This window comes from Halichondria panicea, chromosome 6 (assembly GCF_963675165.1).
Source record: "Halichondria panicea chromosome 6, odHalPani1.1, whole genome shotgun sequence".
In the NCBI taxonomy this organism is placed as follows: domain Eukaryota; kingdom Metazoa; phylum Porifera; class Demospongiae; order Suberitida; family Halichondriidae; genus Halichondria; species Halichondria panicea.
Window position 1 is genome coordinate 6260691 of NC_087382.1, and position 12510 is coordinate 6273200.

Genomic DNA, 12510 nt, shown 5'->3' on the forward strand with positions numbered 1-12510 from the left:
AGTAGAAACTGAAATGCCACCAGAGAATATCTCGTGATAGGTTTGCCCTAAAAAATGGGTGGTTAACTAGGGTGTTTTCCAAGTAAAACCACACACTCACTATAGTTTGTAACAATTTCTACCCTCACGGGCCATGAATGCAGCTTATTCAAGTATCCCAGCTCCAGAAATAGATAATTATATACGTTGCCTACATGATTAAAACGATTGATCCTCAAGAACAGGCTAGGTCGAATTTATCCATTAAATACTGACCAAATATTTGGCCTAGGCTTGTTAAATGTTAATGCTAATGTTTTATACTGCTCAACTTTTATGAAATTACCATTGCTACAAGTAAAACGTATAATTGTTAGCACTCATCAACTTAAAACCAGGGCCCCTTCGAATCCCCCCTTAATTAAGAACACCCATACACAGTTGAGTGAGGGGGCGTACCAAAAACACAGGTGAAAATTTACGCTGTTGTACTACATGCGTCGATTTATCAACTTTGTACAACTTTTAAATTACACTTAACCACAACTGCGTTCCATTTGAAAGTGCAGTCCACAAGGCTAATTACGCAAATCAATATAATTATATCTTCACTTTATATCTCATCATCCTAAAAAGCAAAAAGGCTCCTCCATGCATGCACAGTAGAACTTCCACCACTGGTACCGGTACTATTGTTGACAAAATAATTAAGACTACTCTCTCAAAAGCACAGATTTCATGGAGGTTAAATGCAATCCAGAGTCTTGTAATATAGAGACACCCCTTTAGATCTCAATTGCAAGGTTAAAAGAGAGGAATTGATGGTAAATTAAAGAGGAGCCCTGTGACTAGGACTACCGGATTATAGCATGCAAGCGGTCACTGTTGCACACAGCAAACAAAATGATCGATGCACGTAGATCTACCTAGTTCAAAATACTCAATGTGTAATATATGTAAGGACACAGCGATCGGTAAAAACACAACAGTAGCAAATTTCAATGTCATGTAAATCAAGAGTACACATGCACGTACACGGCATGTTGTTGACTACTTACTATCTAATTCTCTGATCAAATCAGTGTGCAGTGGGTTGAGTTTGAGAGTGGAGACAAACTCATGGTACTTGTGGGGGTGGTGTTTGACCACACCCAGCAGGGCAGTGAACAATCTGTTGGCTTTGTCAGCATTGATCTCGTTCAGTTGGTTAGTCTCTTGCAACACACGCTCAGTGATGAGTCCGACTGATAGCAAACGAACAGCTACGGCTTTGGGCTCTTGGGAGAGTGACTCGACTATCTTCTCACTGCACCTCACTAGCACATTGTACCCAGCGTTACCTGCAGGAGAAAGTGTGTTTACAGCATGGTACACCCCCACATTGGAGCACCAGGTATGAAACACACTGTATAAGGAAAGCACTATATGGTATTGTGTACAAATACTGAACGTACAGAATATACAAACAGGCTAACAGACCAGGTACATGGCTTACAGTACACCATACCCAACAGTATAATTATAGAATATGGTATTGAAGAATTATAAAGATACGCACATACACGTAATATAAGGTACGTGTATACATATTAATACCATACAGCGCTTTAGTTTCGAGGCAATAACATTTTGCGGACTAACCTCGAAACCAAGACCTCTCTACGAAATAAAATCTTGAGCAATATTCAAAATTTTAGTGCCTCGAAAATAAAGTGCGATTAATACGGTACTAAATACACAGCATCACCATGACTCCGACTATTAATTTACACTCACCACTGAATCCACTGAGTGTATGAATGTCCTTGAGTAGAGAGTCCACACTTCTCAACAGATTTGCTCCATTCTCAACCAGGTCAACAAGAGCAGCTGTCTCCTCTGACTGGTCTGTAACATTGAATAAGAGGAAGCTCAAACACTCGATATTGTGGAGACGCGCGTTTAGTAGCTTCTCACTTTGACAGTGTTTGAGTTTGACCTTGGCCACTAGACAAAGCTGGTGAGATAAAGTCTCCATCTTAGAGAGACTGGCTGCAATGTTCTCACTGATGCTCTGTATTGAGCACTCATTGACAGCCCTCCTGGTTACTACAACGACAGACGCTATCTCTGCCAGTATGGAGTCAGTGTGGGCTGCCAGCTCACTCAAAGAAGATGACCTGAGGTGGGAGATATCGTAAATTCTACTGTGCGACCATTTAAAATAGTGGGCATCTCACTGAAGTGCTGTTGTCATTTTCACCACCAGTAACAGTACACTCTCCACAGTACATCCAATCTGTGAGGTGGTCATCTCACTAACTGTTCTCCTCAGTCCTTCAGTAGCTTCCTACAATCACACATGCATTGTAAGTGAATGAGATTGTACACATACATGTACAACATACCGTATAGAAGGTTATTTTTTGTATGGTGGAAATGTTCGTAGATTTCGTATTGGAGAGCATCATACGAAAATTAAAACTACGAAATTATTCTATCGCAATAGGTTCAACGTCACTGCTGTACAAATACGTAATATTGAAATGGGCGAAAATTTGCACCAACGAAATTACCCGCTATACGGTAGATCAAGTAAGTAACATAATTATTACAGTGCATGCATCTAACATTAATACCCTGTCTTTAATAGAGCAAACCTTCAGTTGTCTAGTGTCCACTGATCTCTGAGGAGTGAGGAGTGCCATATCCACACTGACTGGTTTGTCAAAGCCATGCAGTGAGAGAGTGCATGTGGTGGAGACAGCTCCTTGCTCAGGGAAGAACCGACACACTATCCTGGGTGGGTAGCAGTGAAGCTCCTCTGGCAAGAACTGACCAATCACTGGTAGGTCCACTTCATCTCGGGAGATCTGCAAAAATTGGTGAAGTATATATGCATGAGAAAAACGAAGATATGCATGATATGATTTTGTAGTCAACTGCTTGATTCAATTAATTACTCAAAGCACTCACCAAATCCCCTTAAACATTCTTAGCAAGGGTTTTTACTAAATTGCTTACCATAACTATATTCAAAGCACTCACCATTTTCTGGTCAGGCACACTCCTCCAGGTTGGGTCACAAACAAGTTCCAGTACTGCATCAACTTTGACAAAGCAGAGAGGTTGTTTGATGGTCCGGTGAGCAGGGCTAGTTGACAAGAGTGGATATTCTTGGGGAAGGACGTCAGCCTCAAACTTCTGTAAGAACTGTGGGAAACAAGAGTGACTGTCACTAAATAAATTATTCTTTTCAGGGTACTAAATAAATGAAAGCACCGCGGGTGCTGATGCCTCGGTGGAGGTGCCAAAGCTACATAACATAAAGCTACTACCGCATAGCGGGTAATTTTCGTGGGGTAAAAAATTCGTTATTTTCGTGGGCAAGCTGGAAATTTTAACGTAGGCGTGGCTTTACCGGAACGTATAAATGCTGTGCAGGCAATGAAATGTTTACTCACGAAATCACCGTTTTCGAGATAGACGAATTTTTTACCCCACGAAAATTACCCGCTATACGGTAATAGCGTTTATACACACATTATAATTATTTTTGCATTGATTAGTTTTGCTGCATGCAGGCAGAATCCAGAGGAGGAATGCCAGGGTCAAAAGGTCATCACCACGTGGCCCTATGTTTTACATGTAAAACTGAGTTTACCCTTGCGCCCCTGAGTTTATACACCACCAATAGCTTGATCCTCTTTATAATCACAAGAGGAATCGGTTGAGCTATCGCGCCCCAGACGAATCAGCGAGATCAGGATTTAATTGCAACCTTTGACCTTTTATTGCATTCTTCAAAACCACAAGATATGCTTTCTGTGGCTAGGATATAAATTTTGATGTACCGGCTTGCGGCACTAGATAGATCTAAGGTATAGTAAGCTTTCTAAGCAAGCAAATAAACAACTAGCCTCGATGCCAGGCCGCACCTTGTTGAGGCCTTGTGAAGGAGGCTACTAAACAACAAGAAGCGCTAGCTGCTATGTGCAGCAAAGGTCAAGAACCCAGAACAAGAATGTTTAATCTTTCATTAAACGTGACCTTATTGACCCTGGCATTCCTCCTCTGGGCAAAATCCAGACCACAAAGAGTGGGTAATGATAGACCATGATTGTTGTTAAAAACGATCGATGCCAAAAGTTCAAGCCTAAGATTAATGGCTGCATCGTGTCAGTAGAGCCTTGCATGCGCAGCTCTCTTCTCACTGTTGCAGCTACCAATAGCTAGCGTTCTAGTGCAGAGCTAACTACTAAGTAGAGTAGATCTAGCAGCACTCCATGGACAAGTTTCGCTACGCACTCTTCTGAAAAGGCTGCAATGGCATTCCAAGTAAGTAAAACTAGGCATAACTCAAGAACGAAGCATTATTTTGAAAATCCACGAATTCCAGGTAAACATGACTAGAAGCCTATAGAAACTCTTACTTGCACTTGATTGATCCTTGAGCAGCTGTAGCAGTCCACACATGCAAACACGCACGCACGCACACACAGTGACACACACAAACACACTACCGTATACCTCGCTTGCGCATGCGCACCGAGGCATAACTATGCAAAAGCACACAATTACACTGTAAGAATGTATATTAAAGTGTACGCACATCAAAAAAAAGTCGATGGAAGAAGCTGACAATGACAAGAGCCATTCTGTCCCCAGTTGTGTGTAGAGGAGACCGGTAAACTCTGACAGTGTAGAGGTTACTGTTACTCACGCCTGCATACGTATTAGAGATTAGCAGCTATTCGAATTGTGTGTGCGTGTCAACTGTGGTATGTTTGGGCTGTGTATAATGTATATGCAAAACACGAACAGTCAAAATAATTATAACCTCTCTTTTTCTGGCCAATTTTGAAAAACTTTTTCAATCGTGTGACCATCGTTAATGTCCCCTTGTTCCCTCCTGGAGTAAACTCAGACCTGCCCTCTGGTACCTTCTGCCATTCATAGATACTCTTTGAACCAGATCTCTTGGGAGACGAGTCAGCTTGGAGAAACAGGAGATCATCAGCTTCTTGTTGGGTGGACACTCATACATGATGCTCTATGCTCAGGGTCACCTCTCCGTTTAGACCTTCACCAGAGATCAAGTAGGATGGACTTGCAGACTGAATGTCTTTAGGCATCACAAACACATCATTGGGGGCAAGGCTGGGTTGGACTTTAATGCCCACAGAGGTCCCTGCTGGAACAGCATTAGCTGGAACAGTTACTTCAACTCCATTGTCAAAGTCGGCATATCCACCACTGGAGGTGAACTCCTTCTCCTGAGGCTTGTCATAGAAAGTGACATCAGGGTGTGCGGAAGTTTGGTGGAGGGGATCTATACAGAAAATACGTAAACACATGCAAAGCACCATGCATATGTGGTGGGTACAGCAGAAACACACAGTACACTTACATCCAGGTGGTGTGGAGCGTATATCTTCTGTTCTTGTCTTGTTCTGGTAGACTGGCTTCTTCCTAATTAAAAATGACTCACATTCATACATGTAAGCCAGTGACTCAACTGTGCAATAGTCACTAACGTTTCTGTGTCAGTGACAACAGCCCAGTTTTGGGGGAGGACCCAAACAGACTTCGGAGGTGACTGAGTATGCATGTGTGTGTGATTGTTACGCAATCGGCAAATGACTGACTGCATACACGTACACAATACACTTCAATATTTATAAAAGTGAACGCCCATGATCAGTGTACGCACTATTGATATTATGAGCTCACCTGTGATTCAGTAGTTCCCATAAGCAACTTAATTGTTCCAGGATTCGAATAACCTGATCTCTTGGCCATCATTAGAGCAGTCTCTCCGTTCTGTGATGATGATCGTATAAAGTGATGAGATGTACATTGCAAGAGGTAAAGTGGTCTAATAGTTATGTATATGTACTTAGCTGACAAATAGATACTGGCAACGGTACTTGCACACTAAGAACTGAAATTAGTTTTGTTAAGGTACAAATGAGAGCTCGATCTGCATGGTCAGTCGTTAACTACTGTACGAGGTACAGGTGTACAGTACATGTAAAATGAACGTAATAATAAGCAAGTACAGGTGTACAGTACATGTAAAATTGAACGTAATTATAAGCGAGTACTCGTGCATGTGCTCACTTTATTTGTGCAGTGAACTGAAGCCCCTGATGAGAGTAGCTCCTTTACAGTATCTAAATATCCCCCGTAGGCTGCGTCCATGAGTGGAGTGACTCCATACTATAAGATTGGAGGCAGTGATAACACAATATGAATGTACAGTACTTTTCAATCTGTATATGCCCTAAATTTCGAACCACATCCAAGAGTGATGGGTACATGTATATGATAAACATTAATACTTTGGGGCACAACCATCACTAAAATAATGTGATCATGAACATTCTGCCTATAATTAAGTATCAGATACTCACCTTGTCAGCCAGATCCACTGCGGCTCCTGATGAGAGTAGCTCTCGGACGACATGATGATGACCTTTCCTTGCTGCCATAGACAATGGAATGCCCCCATACTGAAGAAAAAAAGAGGGTTCATCAACAAACACAACGTGTTGACAACGCGTACATGTACATAAAAATGTTCATCATACATATTTTAATTCTATTGAAACTGTTGGACATGATGCCTCGGTGGATGTGCCAAAGCTATTATATTGCTGCGTAATACACACATGATAATTATCATGATGAACAATTTGCAACAGGCAGAATTACAGGGAAACTCAAAAAGTGGCAAATGATTGACCATGATTGTTGCTAAAAAGGACGCCAAAAGTCCCAAGTCTAAAATTAATGGCTGTGCAGTAGAGTCTTGCAGCGGTGCAGTAGAGTAGCAACACTCCATGGAGAAGTTTTTCTATGCACTCTTCTGAAAAGGCTGCAATGACATTCCAAGTAAGCAAAACTAGGCATAACTCGAGAACAAAGCAAATCCACTAATTAAAATCGAAGAAAACCAGAAGTCTATAGAAACTCTTACTTACACTTTATTGATCCTTGAGCAGCTGTAGCAGTATTATACAGACACACAGACAGATACACTACTGCATGTATACCTCGCTTGCGCATGTGCAACGAGGCATAACAATTCAAGGCCATGTTTAACAGAGTGACTCTTCTCAACCATTTGGGTTGTTTGTGTTAAATCAGTCACTACAACCTCTTGGGCATGCAAACCGAAAGCACTATGAAATGAGACTCAGGATTGATTATTACCATCAAACATACATGTTTGGGGCACGTACTGTAATAGACGTAGAGCACTACATGTATGTTGCTTTACTAAAACTGCTTTCGAGCAGTGGTCTTTTTTCGTCAGCAGCTAAAAATAACATTTCATATTGATTGTCTCACCTTGTTAGCCAGGTCCACGGTGGCTCCAGATGAGAGCAGCTCTCTGGCACAGTCAGTGTGGCCTCCACAGGCTGCCCACCAGAGTGGAGTATATCCACCCTACGAGAGTGAGAGCATAAACATTGCCGGTTAGTCTGGTGAAGAGACATATACTGTTATTTTCGTATAATACGAAAATTAAAACTACGAAATTATTCTACTGCAATAGATTCAACGTCACTATCCGAGCTGTAGATGGGCCTGGTATTCACTGCTTGTGCACGCGCTAACCAATAGACAGATACCGGCTAAGGCAGGATAACAACGTATATGACAATGACGTTACAACGAACAGATTTTGATTGAGTCCATCTGATAGCACTCTGATAGCTACCCTTAGCCTGCTATGCTAAACCTGCAACAGTGTCGATGACAATCATCTGAACGGAGTGAAAGCTGACACTATAGCCTATATGGACAGGCCACGCCCATCTATACTAACCTTGGTGAAAGCCTACATGTAGAAAATAAACCTACAGCTCTGTCTCTAGTTAGCTAGCTAGCTATAATTAAAGTTCTATGTACGTGTATTCTTTGTCTGTATACATGTATTCATTCAGGGGCAAACATCGAAGTTTATTTTACGGGAAAATATAGCGCGTGCGCAAACAGTCAGTAGCAGGCCTGTGAAGGAGGCTAGCTCCAGCCGGCACAACTACAACAAAATATGTGGTCACATGACATTGCTTTCGCACTGTTACCGATATACGAGGAGCGGATCGAGGAATTTTGATGGGGGGGAATCACAAAGTATTTTTCTAAAAAAAAAGGGTCAACTGTTTTTCAATGCTCTACAGTGTAGCTATTTTAGTTCTGAGGAGAGAGTCTGGATCTATTTTTGTGTTTCCCACATGACTCATCATCAAGAATTCTCAGTCACGCTCAGTATTAAACTGGGTGTGGTAGCTACATCATGATCCAGTGCATGCAGTGAGTGAGTTAATAGCTAGCTAGCTAAGTAGCTGATAGATCACTAATAATTCTTAGGAGGAAGGGGGGGTGAGCCCCCTATTCCATATCCCTGGATCCGCCCCTGCTGCGGGTTCTGATGCTTCGGTGGAGATGCCAAAGCTACATAACATAAAGCTACTATACACACTTTATGAAACTTTTTTTGTTTTGCTGCATGTAAACTCAAAGAGTGGGTAATGATCAACCATGATTGTTGTTAAAAACGAGGATCGATGCCAAAAGTTCACTCTTCTCACTCTTGCAGCTACCAATAGCTAGCGTTCTAGTGCAGAGCTAACTACTAGCAACGTGATAATGTCCAGGCCAAATGCACTGAACTTGTAGTGATTTGTGCACGCATGACAGATGTTGGACCTCCTCTAACGAAGAGGTAATGTGACCTCATGGCCTCATCAATTTACAAAAACCATGCGATGAGAAACTACTACTACTTTGCCTGGCCTTACCAGAAAACCCAAAAATTTTTAATATGACAACCATTTAATATCTACCTACCAGTAACCTAGCTACAAAAAGTGAATCTGATCAGCCTGACCGCTTGGCATTGGGTAACGAAGAAAACTCGTTGATAGGCAGTCCCTTCACTTGCGGATGTGAGACTGGTCAGCGAGTCTAGTCACCACAATTATTATCAGTAGATCTACATGCAGTGTTTCACTTAAATAACGTTTTACCTCATCCACACTGTTGATATCCTCTCCCTTCCTAATGGCATCCTGTACAGCACTCAAGTTACCAACTCTGGCAGCCCTATGTATGCCCATTGCAGAGATTACCAATCCAGAGAGAATATCTTTTTAATCCTACCATGTACTAGATATAGAATCTAGAACATGGTAGGATTAAAAAGAAATTCTCTAGTCTAGATGGGCGTGGCCCGCCCCCATCACTGATGATCTCTTGTATTTCTAACACTGCTGCATGGCTAGCCTCGACTCAAGTCCGCTTTGAATCGAGGCTATAATGCATGGCCTGATATCTGATGTATTTTGTGCACTGTATAATTATATAATTATAGGCCCTGAAAAGTATGCTAGGAACAGGCTGTTATCTATATACTAGATCTACATGCAAATTATAAATTGGTGTTCGGATTTTCTCCTTCATAAAATTTATGCAGAAGAGTTATTGCATCATCTTTAAGAACACCTTCATGAATAGTGGAGCTGCCTTTCTGCAATGTTTTGTTGTCATAAACATTGAGCACTGAACCGCATCCACCAAACCGTTCATTTGAACATCCAAACACAATTCGAGAGATTCTGGCAATTCTCAAAGCATAGGCACACATGATACAAGGTTCGACAGTAACATATAAAGTTACATCTTTGCATATGTCGGACGATAAAAGTTTCAATTTTGAGCTGTATTCTAGCAGTTGGTCGATAGCAATCATTTCAGCATGTCGGGTGGAATTTCGTGTAGCATTCACCTCATTGCAGCCTTTTGCAATTATAGCTCCTTCATAAACTATCACGCAGCCAACTGGAACTTCCTTGTGTCTCAAGGCAAACTCTGCCATCTTCAGGGCTTCAGACATCCACTTCTTGTGATCACCAACATTGTTCTCCTTAGGGGCATGCGCAGAAGAAGCCATAAATCGCAAACCCACGTGGAATAGAGAGGAGAGCCTGTTAAAAAGATCAATCCAGGTAAACTGTTTCTTCCCAATGGATGCTGACTTAGACATGGACGTACATCGAGGACACAGTGTTTCTCCCAGAAGACAAGACGCAAGCAATGGTAAGCTGTTGTGTACTAGATCCTCCACATACTCTAGTCTAAGTGTGTTGGTGGTCACGAGAGCAATGACCAGCGTTCAACACCCACGCATTAGTTGCTTTACATGCAGTATAGTACAGTTGAAGTAGTGTGGTCAAGTATATTGACCACCAGTTGTTGCCTGCTAAAGCTCCAGCAAGCTGGATGCTGTTTCTTGTGTTGTATGATATACAGAGCTAAAGTTAAAGTTAAGAGTGTCTTGTTAGAGTGTCTTGTTTGCAGAACTGCTTTGTTTGCAGAATTGCTATCAACTTGAGGTATGAGAACTGTTGTAATTGTCACTGTTTACAGTTTATGTTAATACTGAGCTGAAATCAAGCATAGAGAGAAGCTGTTTGTATCTAGGTGCTTCTCACTATTTATGCAACATGTTACTATGAAGTAAAAAGCAGTGCCATAACTTGCTGCAATGTCATAAATTGTTAACATTGTGCACGCACCATAATGATATCCTTAGAAATTAAAATTGGATGCAGCATGACGTTGTTATTAATTTTAGTTAACCTAGTATAATGTAAAAAATTGTGCAGTATGCAATGCATGACATAATGGCTTAAATACATTTTTATGTATACAGCAGTGGGTTGGGGTGCCACTTTAATCCAGTGGTGAGGTGTTTGAGGTGGTAACATTAGGAGGTCTTTGCACAGTGTGGGGCAGATGTTCCCAGCTGAGATTAACTCTGTGTGTTCTTGCATGTGGTTGCACTGTAAGAGTTATTGTTAGTTGAGAATGCACACAGAAGCCTAGCTGATGATGAGCGTCAATGTACTGGTGCATGTGCAGTACCTGCATGTATGCAGTGTTGCATGTATATGCATTCTAATTATTATTGCAGTACGTTAGTAGAAAAACAGTTAGTAGAAAAACAGTGAACAGTCGATCGTCTTCTGTGTCAGTTGTCGCTATAACAAAGACTTGTTTCATTTATGCAGTGACTGTGCACAATGCCAGGAGTGAGGGAATCCCTGCTCATGATGGCCATTATGGCTTCAAGTTTGTGTCCAGCAATCGCAAGCATTCCAGTCACCAGTAAGTAAAAAGAAACGTATGAGGTATATATAAGTCCAATGTTCAGTCAATTTCTGTCTAAGTAACTCGACCATGCATGCACCCTTCCATTCACGACAAAACTTGATGTTCTATGCACGTATAAAGGTAATGTACGTGTACATGTATCAATTGGCCTGTTATAAGTGATACAAGCATGGCTTACTATGATAGATTATGTTTTTGTGATGAATCATAACTGACCACGGAGCATATGGCGGTGTAATAAAATATCGTTGGCTGTGAAGTGGGTGCTTGTTGATTGGCTTCTAAGCATTCTCATCATAGAGGTTGAAAGAGATTACCTGTATGTGTTTGCTTGTGCTTCAAGAAGATAACATACTCTGCTGTTACTATAGTAACTGGTTGGGTGCGTACGGAATTTTTATAATAATTATGAGTAAAATTAATGACGTCGATCCTTACAAACGTAAATCCTTGTTTCTCATCCACAATAATTTTGCTGAAGCCTATCACTCCCTCCCCTCCCCTCGTAGTTGACTTGCTTGCTGAAGCGGGGCTACGTGATGGCAGTCTGTCTGAAGACGGAGCCTCCCTCTCCCCCGGCCCCAGTGGAGTCATGGACTCTTTCTCTCTAACCAGACCTCTCTCAGCCGCTACTGACAGCACTCGATGGCAGATACTGGGTGGAGACTCACAGAGCTCACTCTCTCTCTTCACTGTGCTTGAGGCATCCGGCTACTCTGGGTCAGTGATCTCGATCGGTGATCAACTCGACGTCTCTTTGAGCACTGTTGTGAGGTAAGTAGCAATAATATTAGTATTGGAGAGTTTGATTGGTGGTATAAGTATATGTCCTAGCTGTATGTATGGTATTTGATAGCTGTGACAGATTTGGTTGAAATTCACCTCATTCAGAACGATACCAGACTGTCATCTTAACATTAAATGTCCCATTATAAATAATATTACTCCATTATGACCATTCAGTTTGTTGATTAAATTCTACTTTAGTTGTCACTTCCTCATAATTATTCCGAATGAGCGTTGATAATTATGCCAGACACACATACACAATTGCTTATCAATTGCAAAATTCATGTTTGCTTTGCGCCCACTCAGGTTTGGGCTGTCAGTGCAGAATCTTGTCATTCGTTTGCCAGGGATGGTGGAGCCAGTGGGTGTGGTCATCCCTGATTCACCCGGCTATCGCTCCATTGGTCTGCGACTGGACGGGCAGAGACTAACAGTGCTAGTAAACTGTGAGGTACTGGACAAGATCACTATTCCAGAGGAGCTCTCTAGTTTGGACGTCAATGGACAAACAGTTACCATATTCAATCAGCCTGTCTCTGTATGTTGATTTAATTATCTAATTGGGTGAGATGATGT

At 41.7% G+C, this 12510-nt stretch overlaps 2 protein-coding genes across 7 annotated transcripts in view; one reads left to right on the forward strand and one right to left on the reverse strand.

The window, feature by feature from the left end:
* Positions 1-909: 909 nt before the first annotated feature.
* LOC135336790 (uncharacterized) lies at positions 910-9188 on the reverse strand. Of its 3 annotated transcripts, XR_010394938.1 has the most exons (9): positions 9000-9188; positions 7315-7413; positions 6375-6473; positions 6082-6180; positions 5692-5781; positions 5496-5557; positions 5369-5430; positions 4799-5290; positions 3032-3171 (listed from the first exon to the last, which is right to left on the reverse strand). XR_010394938.1 is itself a non-coding variant. In XM_064532652.1 (8 exons), exons 1-8 carry the CDS (start codon positions 4845-4847, stop codon positions 1030-1032), a joined length of 1254 nt encoding a protein of 417 aa, XP_064388722.1. In that variant the 5' UTR covers positions 4848-5002; the 3' UTR covers positions 910-1029. The 3 variants fall into 3 exon arrangements, 2 of the variants coding, with proteins under 2 accessions (XP_064388722.1, XP_064388721.1); XM_064532652.1 differs by lacking the exons at positions 5369-5430; positions 5496-5557; positions 5692-5781; ... (2 more) ...; positions 7315-7413; positions 9000-9188 and adding exons at positions 910-1319; positions 1756-1866; positions 1936-2138; ... (1 more) ...; positions 2619-2831; positions 4571-4683 and having other exon boundaries at positions 3007-3171; positions 4799-5002; XM_064532651.1 differs by lacking the exons at positions 5369-5430; positions 5496-5557; positions 5692-5781; ... (2 more) ...; positions 7315-7413; positions 9000-9188 and adding exons at positions 910-1319; positions 1756-2138; positions 2199-2308; positions 2619-2831; positions 4571-4683 and having other exon boundaries at positions 3007-3171; positions 4799-5002.
* LOC135336785 (collagen alpha-1(I) chain-like) overlaps positions 3023-12510 on the forward strand; it is a 30813-nt gene continuing 21325 nt past the window's right edge. The window contains exons 1-5 of one of the 4 annotated variants that reach the window (XM_064532643.1): positions 3023-3164; positions 5733-5826; positions 11043-11139; positions 11655-11919; positions 12241-12472. In XM_064532643.1, the coding sequence (XP_064388713.1) occupies positions 11055-11139; positions 11655-11919; positions 12241-12472 (582 nt within the window). In that variant the 5' untranslated portion in view covers positions 3023-3164; positions 5733-5826; positions 11043-11054. Of the gene's footprint in view, positions 3165-5732; positions 5827-9668; positions 10069-10179; positions 10365-11042; positions 11140-11654; positions 11920-12240; positions 12473-12510 lie in introns of those variants that run through there. The other 3 variants (XM_064532642.1, XM_064532641.1, XM_064532640.1) reach the window with 3 other exon arrangements.